The sequence below is a fragment of the Mastigoproctus giganteus genome, chromosome 1, assembly GCF_048544385.1.
Source record: "Mastigoproctus giganteus isolate SK-2022 chromosome 1, ASM4854438v1, whole genome shotgun sequence".
Lineage (NCBI taxonomy): Eukaryota > Metazoa > Arthropoda > Arachnida > Uropygi > Thelyphonidae > Mastigoproctus > Mastigoproctus giganteus.
The window spans coordinates 30,502,360-30,518,689 of NC_143575.1; the positions used below are offsets into that span (position 1 = coordinate 30,502,360).

At 35.5% G+C, this 16,330-nt stretch overlaps 1 protein-coding gene across 3 annotated transcripts in view; it reads left to right on the top strand.

Annotated features, from left to right (window-relative positions):
* Window positions 1–16,330, top strand: part of LOC150090678 (kinesin heavy chain-like) — a 400,102-nt gene that overhangs the window by 267,226 nt on the left and 116,546 nt on the right. For all 3 annotated transcript variants that reach the window (XM_090372178.1, XM_090372181.1, XM_090372188.1), the window contains exon 18: window positions 1,377–1,551. In XM_090372178.1, the coding sequence (XP_090228304.1) occupies window positions 1,377–1,551 (175 nt within the window). The remainder of the gene's footprint in view (window positions 1–1,376; window positions 1,552–16,330) is intronic.

Below are 16,330 nucleotides of genomic sequence, written 5' to 3' on the forward strand. Positions count from 1 at the left end.
CTCTAAAAGTTTGTCCAGTTCTTCCTTGAATTTATTTAAGCTATCAACTTCCACAACGACACATGGAAGTTTGCTCCAACAATCAACCACCTGCTGGCTAAAGGCAAATTTCCACACATCTGTTTTACAACTGTCTTTCCTCAGGTTCGTAATCTGAACAAACGGAAGTCTCCCATCAGCATTGAGCCTGCTGAAACATTAAAGGCCTTACACACCTCAGTCAAATCACCTTGCAAGTGCCTACTCTCCAGACCCTGCAATTTGCAGAACTTAAGCCTTTCTTGGTAAGACCACCTGGAGTTAAAATATTACTTGAAAATGAAATTATTACACTGCGAAAAATCTATCTGCGAAAAATCTATTTATATCTTCGTAAAAGTCAGATCATCAGAAAAAAAGACTTTTAGAAATGGGTTTGCCGAGAAAAGTACTCAAATTTAAAAAAAAAAGTGAACTTTTAAATTCCTGTTTTGTTTCCACCTATCTATGTGAATCCGCCTTTTCGTATTCGAAACAAAGACAAAGAATTGCTCTACTCTTATGGACTTGCATACAGAAGACTCTTTACAGTTGGCTTTATCTCAGTATATCCCCAATTTTGAAAGCGTGGCAAATGACATGAACACACAACTTCACATAAATTAAATATTTAAATATGTATGAATTTAAATAAGAATTCTGAATTGTATTTAATTTTAAAATTTATAAAGAACAATTTTTTAATGTGTTGATTAACTTTTTTTAATCATGTGCAATGAAATTCTTGATGGTAGATCGCAGCACATTTTGAAACAAAAAAGTAGAAATAAATTTCTACTACTGCATCACAGATTAAGTTGGCCATCCCTGCTATAGTACATTTATTTTTTTTTTTATGTCATGTTTACAGTTACGTGGAGGAAATTAGTTCATAATTATCCAGTGCTTTATCCCATTTCACTCTGTGTCACTTACTCAGTTGGCAAGTATGTTAATTACTGAAAACTCAACGGTGCTATAAGTACTATGGGTTCTAATACCTCTCGTGTTTGGGGTTCCCATAAAAATAAAAATAGTAGTTTTCAAAATATTTTTGAACAAAAATTTTACAATGTTGTTTTTATATATTTTAAAATATTTTTATTATATTTTTGAAAAAAAATTAAATGAATTATTTAGAAACATAAAACCAAGACTTTTATCAGTGAGGAGTAGCAAAATTTGTTATCAGCTTTTTTTTTTTTTTTTACCCTAGTATTGCTAGAAAATTCATAGTAACCATTCTTACTGATTATTGAAACATTTTTTGGGATAGATTGACTCTTTAAGTCAAATCAATCATATATTTGAATCACTAATTGAGTTAAATTTTTTTGTTAAATGTTTTCAATATGTAGAAGAGATGCATATTATGACGTCTAAAGAAAAGGAAAAAGAAAAGGATACTGCAGAAAAAATGAAAGAGGCTTTGGAACAGCAGATAGAAAAGCATAGAGACTCTCATCAGAAACAGTTGGCTTCACTTAGGGATGAAATATCTGAAAAGCATTCTGCTATTAATCAGTTAAAAGAGTAAGAAAACTTATTATACTACTCTTAATTTTTATATTTTATTCATTGTTTTTTATATTTTAAGAGTGCGCACCAGACTAGTTTTATTTGATTTGGGTAATTTTTACATGAGAGTACTACTTGTTATGTTGCCATTTGTAATATGCTTGGCATTGATTTTTAAGCATAGTAATTTTACTTTTTAGCAAATTTAGCTTGGTTGTATGTATCACACTTTCAGGTCAGTTGAATTATGTTCGCGCGCGTGTGTGTGTGTGTGTGTGTGTGTGTGCGCGCGTGCTCGCTGTTTGTGAAGATCTGCACTTCTAATTCTTGTTAACAGTCACATTACATTAAGCCTTATTGTACACTAGTGCAAATCTGCTTGCTGTTTTCAGAGCAAGAATGTCTGTCTAGTCACTGTTTTGTGAATTTTACAGTTTATCACAAATCTTACCATCTCTATTTAAGTTACTGTACTTTACTCACTCTGTGTATAAGGTGCTATCAAATCTATATTAATTACTTTCAGGCTTTGTAGTTTAATAAAATAAATATGTAGCAATTTGAGCAATATGAGAGCAATTTGATTAAAATAATCAATTTATACTTTTCACCCATAAGATAGCCTATTGGCTTCAACAAGACACTTATCAACTACAGTGAGGGTATGCTAGAACGAACGTAATTGGTTCTAGAACCTCATTTGTTATAGCATCTGTTCATTCCAGCATACATTGAAATATATGTATTTAGGGGTAATCCATTCCAGGCCCACAGTCTAGAGCAAAGTTACCATCCAATACGATTTAAACAGGAAAAATATAATACAAAATTAAAAATATAAGCGTAAAAATAAAATAAAATTAATTTATTTAACTTTTATACACTGTACTTAAAATTTGAAAAGCATAAACAATGTTTCCTTAGTGAAAAATATGAACAAACTTTCCCTAATAAAAAGCATAAACAATCTTAGTGAAAACTGTAATTGAATTTTTCATAATAAAAGCAAAAAATATTTCGCACATATAAATCATAACCAATATTTTCCCAGTGAAAAATATAAACAGACTTTCCCTAATAAAAATTATAAAAAATCATAGAGGTGGAAGGAGAGGAGTCATCGTTCCTACTCATCTTGGGTGACTGTCCTGTGGGAGGTTCATCAGTTGGAGGGCGTTTGTCCACCTTTTTGAAGAATAAATCCAGGGTTGACTGCTTTATCCTGGATTTTTGGACCCTTCAAAAGTGGGCCATCAAGGTGTCACGATTAAGGCCCATTTACACAGCGGCAATATCCGGGTGATAATCTTTTATAAGTTTGGACAGTTTATTCCAGCAAGAGAACATCTCTTTAAGGTCCTCTGTTGGAATGCTGTGACTTTTTTCCTTGTTCTCGTCTCTGAAAGCTTTCCTTTTCTTCAGTGCCTCTGCCTCTTCATTGTGAAGCTCTGCTAGCTCCTCAAATGATGGCTCCTTCCTGTGGCCCTCCACGTCCTCCTCATTGATCTCCAGGCCCATAGAACTGCCCAGACACACAATTTCCTGCACAACAGGCTCTTCCTCCAACTGTCGAAAGCCTTCAAAGTCCCTTGGAGATAGCCACAGCTTCAAGCCACAATGGCCTCCAAGCCAAATTCAAGCACCTAACAGAAAACCTCCTTCCAAGCAACCACAATTAGGAAAACAGCATCTACTATATTGAAGTGACCCTTCCAAAAGTCCTTCAGAGCCACATCACTGGAAGAAGTGGCCTCAAAACATTTCCTGAACAGTGCCTTAGTGTAGAATTTTTAAAATTTGCAATCACCTGCTGGTCCATAGGCTGGAGGAGAGGCATTGTATTAGGTGGCAAGAGCCTTGATAAAACTGAACTCATCTGGTAATTATAGAGCAATGTCCATGACCAAAAAGAACCTTCAATGGAAGGTCCTTCTCCCTAAGGTAGTCACGGACAGTGGGACCAAACACCTCAGTCACCCAGTTGGAGAAAAGACTGCTGGTCACCCAAGCCTTGTGGTTGGAATGCCACAAAACTCCAAGGCAGTTTTTCCTGATGTTTTTAAAAGCTCTGAGGTTCCCAGGTTCCCCAAATGGTACACGAGCAGTGGTTTGACCTTGCAGTCACCCAAAGCATTGGCACAAAAGGGCAATGTAAGCCGGGCTTTCATTGGTTTATGGCCAGGCACGGTGGTCTTCTCCTTCGTGATATATGTTCTGCGTGGCATTCTCTTCACAAAAGGCCAGTTTCATCACAGTTAAACACCTTCTGCGAAAGAATGCCTCCATCCTCAATTATTTTCTTAAATTTCTCACAGTGTTGCTCAGCAGCATCCTATCTGCACTGGCAGCCTCACAACACTGTGTAATCCAGTCCTTTTCCTAAATCTGGTAAACTACCCCTTGGTGCCAAAAAAACTCCTTTACAGAAACAGCACTTTTACTAGGAGCCTTAGCACCAAGTTCCTCAAACAATTATTTGGCCTTTTCACAAATAATCACCTCACTGACACTATCACCTGCCATTTATTTTTCGTTAATCCATACTAATAGAAAAGTTTCCATCTTTTCCGTGTTATTACAATGTGAACTGCTTCATCACCTGTGCACTTTTTATTTCTTCCTTGTTTTTTAAAATTGTACTGATCGTTGATTTAGCCATACCATATTCAGCACTTAGATCTCCTACACTTTTTCCACTTTCTCGATTGGAAATTATTTCTTTCTTAATGTCTAAGTTAATTAGCTTTCTCATGCTATTTTGCCGGCTAATGGCTAAAATTATATAACAGAATAATTAAAAATATATATTTTCACTGCTAAAGGGCAAATAAGCAGATAACTAAACTAATAACTGAACCTTACAAACGATAACTAAGATAACTGAAGCTCTAATCAAAGCGGGAAGGCCCCGACACATCATGCACATGCATGTGCTACATCTGCCGATAGCATTCCTCCACATTTGTTGTAGCATCTGTGTTCATTGTAGCATCCTGATTTTATTGATAAAAACTGCTAGTTGTAGCATTCGTTCATTGTACATCATTCGTTGTAGCATACTGACTGTAGTAGCTAAGTTGCAGATGCTCTGTTCACTCCAAGGCAAGAAACCTGATGCAAAAAGACCTGTTGGGCACACAAAAAAGATGGACTCTTATGAGATATGATCCATATGAACTCTGATCTGCCATTTGGATAAATTCTTGTTTGCAATAGCGATTGATCCATCTGGGCTGATTGTGTCATCAGATTTGGCTTCATTTTCATTCAATGATATGATGCTTATGTTTAAAGATTTTGTGGTAACTAAGGGAAAAGTGGAAGAGAAATTGTTAAAGTTAAACAAAAAAAAAGAAAAAAAGGCACCTGGGGTGAATGTGATCTATCGAATTATATTAAGGGAGACAGCAAAGAGATAAGCAAACCTTTAGCCATGATTATGATTGTCTCCTTGAATTCAGTTGTGGTCCCAATGGACTGGAGATGTGAAAATATATATCCCTAATTCACAAAGGGTGACACGAGTAATTACAGACCTGTGAGCTGTTGACTTCTTTTCCAGGGAAAATAATGGAATCACTGGTTAAAGAAGTAATTCAGGACCATCTAGACAAGAATGCAGTTATACTGCAGTCACAGCATGGATTTGTTAAGTGGTAGTTGTGTCTGATCAATCTGATTGGATACCACAACACAACACTGAATGCTGTTTTGTGATCACTGTTGATCTTAAGTGCATTGATCCTTTAATATGTTCTTTTATACGTGCACTGTCCCTTCAAAAAGTATTCGCTGTTGAAGTAGCGAGACCTAATTCCCTTGCAATAGATGACAGACTTTGTCCTGCTTCGTGCTTCTTAATAATTTTCATCTTCATTTTTAAATCAATTTTGTTTGGTTTCCTGGCACTGCCAGCACTTGCACTTTCCATTGGTTCCTTTCCCTTCATCATTGTAATATACGTAAATAGGAATGAAGAGAAGTTTCTGAAAATTTGTTTTTTATATGATTGAAGATTTCAGTGAAGGGGAACACATTTCACCATAATAACATAAAAATCCACACAATTGCACTTATTGGTATTATCACAAATGCAATAAGATCGAGTTTACTACCTGTTTATAATTTATTGCACTAATAGTTTTAAAGCCCAATAAACCGGAAAGTGCAAATTGTTTTTATTGTTTTTCAGACGTAACCTCCAGAAACTTGCTTTAGAAAAATATCACAGAGACGTTCAAAATTTTTCTTATAATGGGAATGTGTGATAATGATGACAGTGTAGTGCAATTTCCATTATAAATATGACCTTTTAGAGAGATAAATAGCTTAGTAATATAGCAAAATTTTCAATTTCCAAGGATTTAAAACAAATTACAAAAAAAACAAAAAAAAACAAAAAACGAATGTGTTATTGGGTTCACATTACGATATTTTCAAGATACCTCCATTTATTCCTACGAAGTTTGCATCGGCCAGCAAAAACTTACTTAAAGTCGAATTTCGGTAAGTCGAGTATTACGTGAGTCAGGAGTTCCTGTATATATATATACAAAGGGTACTAGGAAAGTTTTGCAATATGACACAACAATGAATCACAGGAAGCTGCTTGTTGCTGCATGTTGAGACATGTTCATACGTGCATAGTAGCCGCCGCGGCAAGTCGATGGGCTCAGTTATTCATTAGTAGTGAGAGTGTAAAGTGCTTGCGATGGCATCGTGGTCACGAAATGAGATAAGGACAGTTTTGCGGTATAATTTCGTGCGTGGTTTAACCATAGACCAGTGCTTAGAAGAAATGACTCTTGCACTAGATGATGATTGTCCACATCGTACAACGATATTCAGGTGGTATAGAGAATTCCAAAGGGGAAATTTCACTCTGGAGGATTCTGAGAGGCCGGGAAGGCCACGAACGTCAGTTACGGAGGAAAACTTTACTGTTGTGAGGAAAATGCTTGACGAAAACAGGCGAGTGACCTACCAACAGATAGAGGATACTTTGGGCCTAAATGCACCAGCAATTCGTTCGATTCTGCAAGATCATTTGCACGTGAAGAAACTTTGTTCTCTCTGGGTGCCGCATCAACTGACTGAAGAGCAGATGACACGACGTGTGACTTGGTGCCGGGAGATGTTAAAAAAGTTTGATAAGGGACAATCTCGGTATGTGAACAACATCGTGACAGGTGACGAGACTTGGCTGTACTATTACGATCTGCCGACCAAGGCTCAAAACAAAGTTTGGGTCTTTGATGATGACGACACACCCGTAATTGTCAGAAAATCCCGATCTGTAAAGAAGAAAATGATAGCTGTATTTTTCAAATCGAGTGGAATTGTGCAACGTGTCGTTTTGGACACGCAGAAGACAATCACAGCTAAGTGGTATACTGAACAATGCCTGCCTAAAGTCATTGGATCTATGAAGAACCTGTGGCCAAAGTCAAGAATGGACACCTGGTACCTCCATCATGATAATGCTGCAGCTCACCGTGCCAAAGCCTGCACCGAATATTTGACCACGACAGGACTGAAACTTCTCGAGCACCCTCCCTACAGTCCAGACCTTGCTCCCTGCGACTTTGCACTGTTCCCGCATGTGAAAATGAAGCTAAAAGGGAGGCGGTTTTCCAGTGATGAGGACCTTCTACAGGCTTGGGACAACGAGTGTGCTTTACTCCCTAGTGAAACTTGGTAGAACTGGTTTAAAGATTGGTTTCGGAGGATGGAGAGGTGTATTGAATGTAGAGGAAATTACTTTGAAAAAATTAAATAAAGCTGTATTGCAAAACTTTCCTAGTACCCTTTGTATAAGTTAGCAGTTGTGAAAGGCAGTGTGCTAACATTGCGTTACGGTACTAGTAACACTAAGTATGGAAAATAAAGGACGAAAAGAACCAAAATCGCTATCACGGTGAACAAAGAAGAGTACTAAGGTAAAGGAGAAATAATGAGAATTAATAAGAATAACTTAGTGCCGCTCGTCCTGTGACCTCAAGCGCCTTTTTTGAGGGCCAACTGCTGAAATCAAAGGAGGAATAAAGCCTCTGTTTCTGACATGAAATACACGCCGCATGTGGAGTACATGAAAATTAGGTAAAGTTAGTTAAAATTAGGTAAAGTTAAGGTTAGGTAAAAAAATTTATTTTAATTTTAATCATGTGGTGTGCATATATTTCATGGCTGACCCAGAAGGCTGGCAGTAAAGATTAAAAGAATAACAAGAATAAAAAGCAAGAAAATGGGATAACTTACTGGGATCGTGTAGGTTGTGGTGATCTGTACTGCTGTGGAGAAATAAAAGGTTTAAACTGAATGTGGGCTACGGTATATGGTATAAACTGGCGACTCCTGGTGTGAGAAATCGGGAAAATTTAAAATTAATAAATTAATTAAATAAGTTGGGCTAGTTACTCCATGCGTCGTAAGTTGGAGATGTATTCAAATAAATTAAATTAGCGAAGTAGTAAATTAAATTAAGTATATGCCAACATCTTATCTGAAATCATCAATAGCCACGATATGCAATAGCAAACAACTGATAGTTAGCAACATAAGAAACCTGTATAGCAAGCTTCTAAGCAACCAGTTTCCGGCTGCCTACTTATATTACCACATCAAAAAAGCTCTCTGTGTTATCAAATATAATAAATTGATTAACTGTACTATTGATATCAATAATACCATGGCTAACTAATATTCCATAACAGCTAGGTTGTACATATGTATAGTCAATATTTCCAGCCTCTTTGGGGTCTTACAAGTGTAGAAAACTTGTACCTCCCGATTGGCTATCTATAGGAGTATTCATTTATATATTATTATTTATCTCTCTATTTATTTATTTACTTTTTATTTTTTATCTTCATATACCATACATAAACACATGAAGGATGCTCACAGAACCTACTATAGGAACGGGTATAGCAACCCCAAACTGCCCTGCACCATCTTTTGTCTTCTTCAGTACTCTTTATACTCCTTCCTTTTTTTTTTTTTTTTTTTTTTTGCCGATGCTGCATAAGCTCATACAGTTGCTTTCTTGCATCACATGCCACTACTACTACCTCCTATATTTTTATTATTTCTCGTGAGGTATTAGTTTACCGAATGCAATACCTGAGTTGCTCCTTTTCTGCTTTAAAACACTTTCCTTGCCTATACAAAGTACAGCGACTTTTTACCGCTACTTTGCTAGCCTATTATTTCTTTCTATCCTGGGACGGTATTCCTTCACTTGTTTAACCTTAAAAGGTTAAACAAGTGAAGGTAAAAAGGGGTTAGTAGCAGGGTTACTGGGTTTAACCTTAAAAGGTTAAACCCAGTAACCCTGCTACTAACCCCTTTTTACCTTCGTAACAAAATTGGTTTAATTAATTTTAATTTACTAATTTAATTTACTACTTCGCTAATTTAATTTATTTTAATACTTCTCCAACTTGCGACGCATGGGTTAACTAGCCCAACTTATTTAATTTTAAATTTTCTTGATTTCTCACACCAGGGGTCGCCAGTTTATACCATATACTGTAGCCCACATTCAATTTAAACCTTTTATTTCTCCACAGCAGTACAGATTTCCACAACCTACATGACCCCAGTAAGTTATCCCATTTCTTGCTTTTTATAGAAAGCTTGTAGACGGGCTACAAGTCCATTTTTGAAGAGGTGTCTTCTGACTGTTACTGCACTCCTGTATGTTCTTGTTATTCTTTTAATCCTTTTACTCCAGCCTCTGTTGAATCAGCCATGAAATATACGCATGCCACATGATTAAAATTAAAATATTTTTTAACTAACCTTAACTTTACCTAATTTTAACTAACTTTATCTACTTTTCACATGCTCCACGTGCAGCATGTATTTCATGTCATAAACAGAGGCTTTATCCATTTACTGGCGTTTCTTCCTTTGATTTCGGCGGCTGGCCCTCGAAAAAGGCACTGGGTATTCTTATTACTTCTCCTTTATCTTAGCACTCTTCTTTGTTCACCATGATAGCGATTTCGGTTCCGTTTGCCCTTTGTTCTCCATACTTAGCGTTACTAGTATGTAACGTTAGCACATTGCCTTTCACTACTACTAACTTATATAGTAATTATGGTTGTTGGGTACTTTCTGCATATAACAGTCTCCCAGGTCCATAAACCATTATTATTATTTTTATTATTAATATCTTAAACTGTTGCTTCCTTTAAAACACACACACACACACACACACACACACACACACACACACACACACACACACACACATGAAATATGAAAACGAAGAAGTGGAAGGAAAAAGAAAACGAAAAGAAGAAAGAAAGAAAACCAGTATGTGTACCTGAATGCGCCCAGCAGCAAAACAGGATACAGGTATATAAATAAGTGTTACAAATGAAAGTAAAATGAAATAAAAATAAATATAGATGGCGAAGTTATTAATCACAAAATGCCATGCCTAGTTGAAGAAAATAAGAGAGAAAGAATGTTAAGAACCTTAAAAAAAATAATAAAAAAAAAAATCATTAAGTAGAATTAAGATTGAATTAATGCTGAATTAACAGGCTAATCATATGTACAAAAGTTGGAAGAAAAAGAAGGGAGGGTAATAGAGATAAAAATTATAAAATTAAATTCAAAAATAAAAATTAAAGAATTAAAAATTAAAAATTGGTACATAGATCAGGTATTTCATCAGGGGGCTACACCTGATCATGTACCAAACACTGTGTTTCTATGCAAACTCATGTTGATGGAGAAGCTATTAAAATGAAATAGATGAAAAAAAAAAAAAAAAAAAAAAAAAATTAAATCTCCAGAAACAGAAACATGAGTAAGGTAGCCCCAACGCAGTGTGTTTAGATTAATAAATTGAGTAGATAGTATGTAAGAATGCAAACGCAGTGTGTTTAGATTAATAGATTGAGTAGAAAGTAGGTAAGAACACAGTGTGTTTAAGTCGAAAGTATGTAAATTAAAAGTATGTAAAAAAATAAAATAATAATAAGTAAATAATAAATAACAAGATAGCAGTAAAGAAAAAGGAAGCAATGCAAGGTAAGGGAGGGAAAAGACGTTAAAAATATAGAGGCAAAGATAGTAAGAATAAGAAAAGTGAGAATGTCCGAATCACCCTCGTATTACACTAATAGTTCAACGGACGGAAAAACAAAGAGCAGAAAGTAGAAAGATGTAAAGAGAAGGAAAAGAGTTTAAAGGATACTAGGCAAGCAGGGTGTGTAAGTACCCAACCTCATAGAGAGGGCATTGGCTGTGAGAGTGTTAGTAGAAGTGGAAATTAATACTGCTAGCTTGTAGTGTATATTTTGAGTGATAGATATATGAAATATATGATATAAAATATGAAAAGGAGAAAAATTAAATACTTATGATATTTGGTAGAAACAAGTTGGGTGGAATATAATCAAAAATGAAGATACAAATATGCGATCATGATTAATAAGGTACAAATGCAAATATGATTAATAAGAATGGAATGTAAACAGAGGGAGAACTATGACAATGATGGTGGAGTTGCTCCGAAGAGAAGAACTATGGGAGCCCATGTGGCCAAAGTAAAATAGAGAAAATAAGATTGATCATAAGTAATTACTGGTAATATTAAATTAAAAAAATGAGAAGAAAAACTTAAGAAGTGAAAGAACACGAACATCGTTCTAATAGAAGTCATAAGGTGTGATCACTTTCCAAGCAGTGGAAATACAACCATTCAAATGTACAACTACAACTATACAGGTATCAAATTAACCCTAATCAAGGTGGAACATGGTGAAACCGAATTTTTGTTTAATAAAATCAGAGAAATTTTTTATAATAAAATTTAAGAAATTACTTGGAATGTCATTATTGCAAAGTTTGATGTAGAGATCATTTAAAGCACCAGCTGAGAGTGAGTTCAGTGGGATATATGGATTTTACAATAATTTCAAAATGAATATTGAGAATAAGAATGTCATCAACGTAGCGGAATGCAAAAAAATTAAGGTTCGGGTTGTTATGAATATATAGATGTTCGTAATAATGAAGAAAATTAAATATCATAAGTATTTAATTTTTCTTCTTTTCATATTTTATATTTTATATCATATATTTCACATATCTATCACTCAAAATATACACTACAAGCTAGCAGGCGCCTCCATAGCCAGGTGGGAAGGAGCAGCAGTGCGTAGCACACGCTTCTTGATTAGACCGGGGTTCGAGCCCGTCACCACCAAATACGGAGGATGCGGAAAGGTCAGGGAATGACCACCGCATATCCCTGAGCAATATGGCCTTAGTTGCTAATGCTCCAAACAAACAAACAACCACAAGCTAGCGGTATTAATTTCCACTTCTACTAACACTCTCACAGCCAAGGCCCTCTCTATAAGGTTGGGTACTTACGCACCCTGCTTGCCTAGTATCCTTTAAACTCTTTTCCTTCTCTTTACATCTTTCTACTTTCTGCTCTTCGTTTTTCCATCCATTGAACTATTAGTGTAATACGAGGGTGATTCGGACATTCTCACTTTTCTTATTCTTACTATCTTCGCCTCTATATTTTTAACTTCTTTTTCCTCCCTTACCTTGCACTGCTTCCTTTTTCTATACCACTACATTGTTATTTATTATTTACTTATTATTATTTTATTTTTTTACATACTTTTAATTTACATACTTTCCACTTAAACACACTGCGTTCTTACATACTTTCTACTCAATCTATTAATCTAAACACACTGCGTTGGGGCTGCCTTACTCATGTTTCTGGAGATTAATTTTTTAATTTTATTATTATTTTTTTTTCATATCTATTTCATTTTAATAGCTTCTCCATCAACATGAGTTTGCATAGAAACACAGTGTTTGGTACATGATCAGGTGTAGCCCCCTGATGAAATACCTGATCTATGTACCAATTTTTAATTTTTAAAACAATTTTAAATTTTTAATTCTATAATTTTAATTTTTGAATTTAATTTTTATCTCTATTACCCTCCCCTCTTTTTCTTCCAGCTTTTGTACATAATGCCTGTTAATTCGGCATTAATTCAACCTTAATTCTACTTAATGATTTTTTTTTTTTTTTTAGGTTCTTAAAATTCTTTCTCTCTTACTTTCTTCAACTAGGCATGGCATTTTGTGATTAATAACTTCTCCATCTATATTTACTTTTATTTCATTTTACTTTCATTTGTAACACTTATATATATATATATATATATATATATATATATATATATATATATATATATATATATATATATATATATAATATTATTTGAGTTCAGTTGTAATGTATAACATGGCTAGTAAAATAGCTACTCAAGAAAAACCAAAAACCTATACGGGTGCTAAACCGTAGCCTGGAAAAAATATATATATGCCAAAAATAACATAAAACAAGCAATACAAATGTACAATTAAAAAGTTAATTATAGGCAATCGGATACATTGAAAGGGACTTTTTCAAGGGCTAGCCCTTTCAATGTATCAACCATAATTAACGAGCTATCCGTTTCTGTAGTCATCGTCCAGCATAACTTGTCCGAATGATAGTATCTGATCGCCTATAATTAACTTTTTAATTGTACATTTGTATTGCTTATTTTATGTTATTTTTGGCATATATATATATTTTCGAGGCTACGTTTAGCACCCGTATAGGTTTTTGGTTTTTCTTGAGTAGCTATTTTACTAGCCATGTTATACATTACAACTTAACTCAAATAATATACAGAGGGATATAATGTTTAATCATTTTTGATGGCATTAATCAGATTTGTGACAAAATAATATTACAGATTAGAAATAATATTATAAAATAGATATAAATTAACAATCCTATTTTCTTTTTACATACTTGGATATATATATATATATATATATATATATATATTGTAGTAATATTATATTATCAAGGAGCAAACTAAGCAGTTCAGAGAAAAATAGGGAAATTTTATGAAAGGGGTCATGTGTCAAACATTATACAGGGTGTCTCAAAAATATTGGTACAAACGTTTAGGGGATGTAGGTAACATCTAAAGGAATGTGAATCACATAGGAACCCATAACCGGAAACGTCATGGGAAAATAGTAGCAGAGGCACAAGAAGCAGAAATAACACAAGACAGTAATTAGTGGCAAACATTTATTTGACATAATATTAACAATGGAGTACGAGATGGATGCATTTCACGATGTTACAACAGATGCTCGAAGGTTCCACTATGAGACCTGATGCATGACACCGCCGCAGCATGGATTGGCGGACACGGTCGAACAGTTTCTTTGACAGTAGCAGCAGCACAGATGAGTCTCGCCATGAGATCCATTTCCGTCTCCACAGGCGATTCATACACGATAGATTTGAGGGCCCCCACAGAAAGACATCAAGGTTCGATAAATCAGGTGAGCGTGGGAGCCAAGCAATGGGTCCACCACGGCCAATCCATTGACCCCCAAAACGCCTGTTCAAATGGTCATGAACACACCTTCCATAATGGGCAGGTGCCCGTCATATTGAAACCACATGTTGCGTCTCACATTTGCTTGAACATCGTCAAGTAACCCTGGTAGAACTTTTTCAAGAAAGATCCGATATTTAGCGGAGTTCATGCGGGATTGTAACAGGTATGGGCCGACTAAGCAGTCACCGACCATACTTGCCCACACATTTATTGCTAAGCGATGTTGTGCCGCCTGGGGGTGCACACCGTGTGGGTTGTCGTGAGCCCACACATGAGCATTGTGCTGATTGAATAAGCCTTCCCGAATGAAATAAGCCTCATCTGTGAACAAAACATAGGCTGGAAAATTCAAGTCTTGAACACTTTCTTGGAGAAACCACTGTGCAAAAGCCACACGTGCAGGATGATCTTGGGGGAGCAGTAACTGAACCCTTTGGAGATGAAAGGGGCGTAAGGAATTGTTGTGCCAGACATGCTGTACACTGCAACGAGACACTCCTAACAGAGGCAACGGCACGTGTGCTGGTAGTAGGATTATTCTGGATGGCATTCAACACTTTCTTCCATGGCGGGAGCATGCGTCGAACGTAGTCTACCCGCACTACTCCTGTTACCTCTAAATGACCCATAATCACACAAATTTTGATGCACACGCGCAAACAAACTGTGGTCCAGTACATGTCTGTCTGGGAAGCATTCTCCGTAAATTCGTTGAGCGGCTCGTTCATTGCCATCTGCTAATCCATACACTAGGTGCATGTCTGCCAGCTCACAGTTCGTATATCGATGCATGCTCTTCGTCGGCGACTACTGCTTGAATGAGTAAACCAGAAATTTTCCCTCTCGTGAACTGATGAACAGCGCTGTCTACCGACTTATGGTGACGTTTCCTGTTATGGGTTCCTATGCGATTCACATTCCTTTAGATGTTACCTACCTCCCCTAAACGTTTGTACCAATATTTTTGAGACACCCTGAATATTATGTTCTGCCAACATTATATATATATATAATGTTGGCAGAATACGTTTACATATAGTGATATTTCACGTAATTCAGAAACCAATGCCATTATGGGGGCGCCATTAAATTTCTTTTAATTTGGACTTCATTTTATAAATTATTTAGGAAAGTTTCTCGAACAGTACCCTATTCTTTGTTATATTCCTTCCCCTCCCTTATTCTCATGTTTAATGTTGTTGTATATGTTAAATTCATCTTCACTGTACTGGTTTGCCACTATACTGGCACACATTTTATTTTATTTTTATCCTACTTTTTATTTAAGTTAAATATACACGTGGTTTTTGCATGCATGCTGCCACTGATGTCTGCTTTACTATCTTAATTTTTATTATTTTTATTTTATTTTACATTTATTTTTGCTGTCTATTCTTCGATTCATTTGGATATAATTTGAATTATGCACATGCACGTGCACGCACAGACGGTTATAACAAGCATCGAGGGACCGACAAAATTTTCTCATCATAACTGTTACTCACTATATCAGTGATGAGTTAAATCTGCCTCCTATTTTTTTAAATTCTCAATAACTTTATAAAATTATAGATTCAAAAAAACAAAAGAAATATTAGACAGAAAAAATAATACAGTATTAGTATATACTTACATATTATTTGTATTAATATGCTTGTATTCGGTTCTTAAATCGATCCAGCCAACTGTTGTTAAGTACAAAATTGTCGTGTCCAAATTGTTTAGCAAATTTTTCCGCTTGGGCCTCCAATATCGTACTGTCTGTTGGAAATCCTGCACTCCTTTGTGTAGTGAACCATCGAAGCAATGCTTCATCGACGTTTGTAACCTCTCACTTTCTAAATTTTTTTATCGGTCATGTTTTTTTCCAGTGCTGATATGTAAACATGTTTATTCTTTCACAATGTCATTACCGTTTACACACTTCATTTTTTGCACCACGTTCTAACTCACGAATAAATTTGACTTTTCACAAATCGAGAGACACTTTCTTTTGTTAGTAGACGTGTTTCCGAAGGAAGGGTTCATTTCTGACTGATTTTATTTAAAATGACAGTTGAGTGATCTGTATATTCTTAGAAGTCCCAAAATGCATACAAGTTCTTAGAAGTCCCGAAATAAATTTATGGTTCAGTGAATACAAGACTATCTGTAAATAGAGTAATGCGACAAGTTTCTCACCAATGCACTATTGTATAGCCCCTGTCCCTGAAAGGACAAGGTCATAAACCAGCCGCTAATCCGATGCGATGTGGTTGGTCATAAAAACTAAGTCGCCCTTTTCATTTTTATCTATTCCAAGAATTTGCTTTTTTCGATCCTGAGCAATT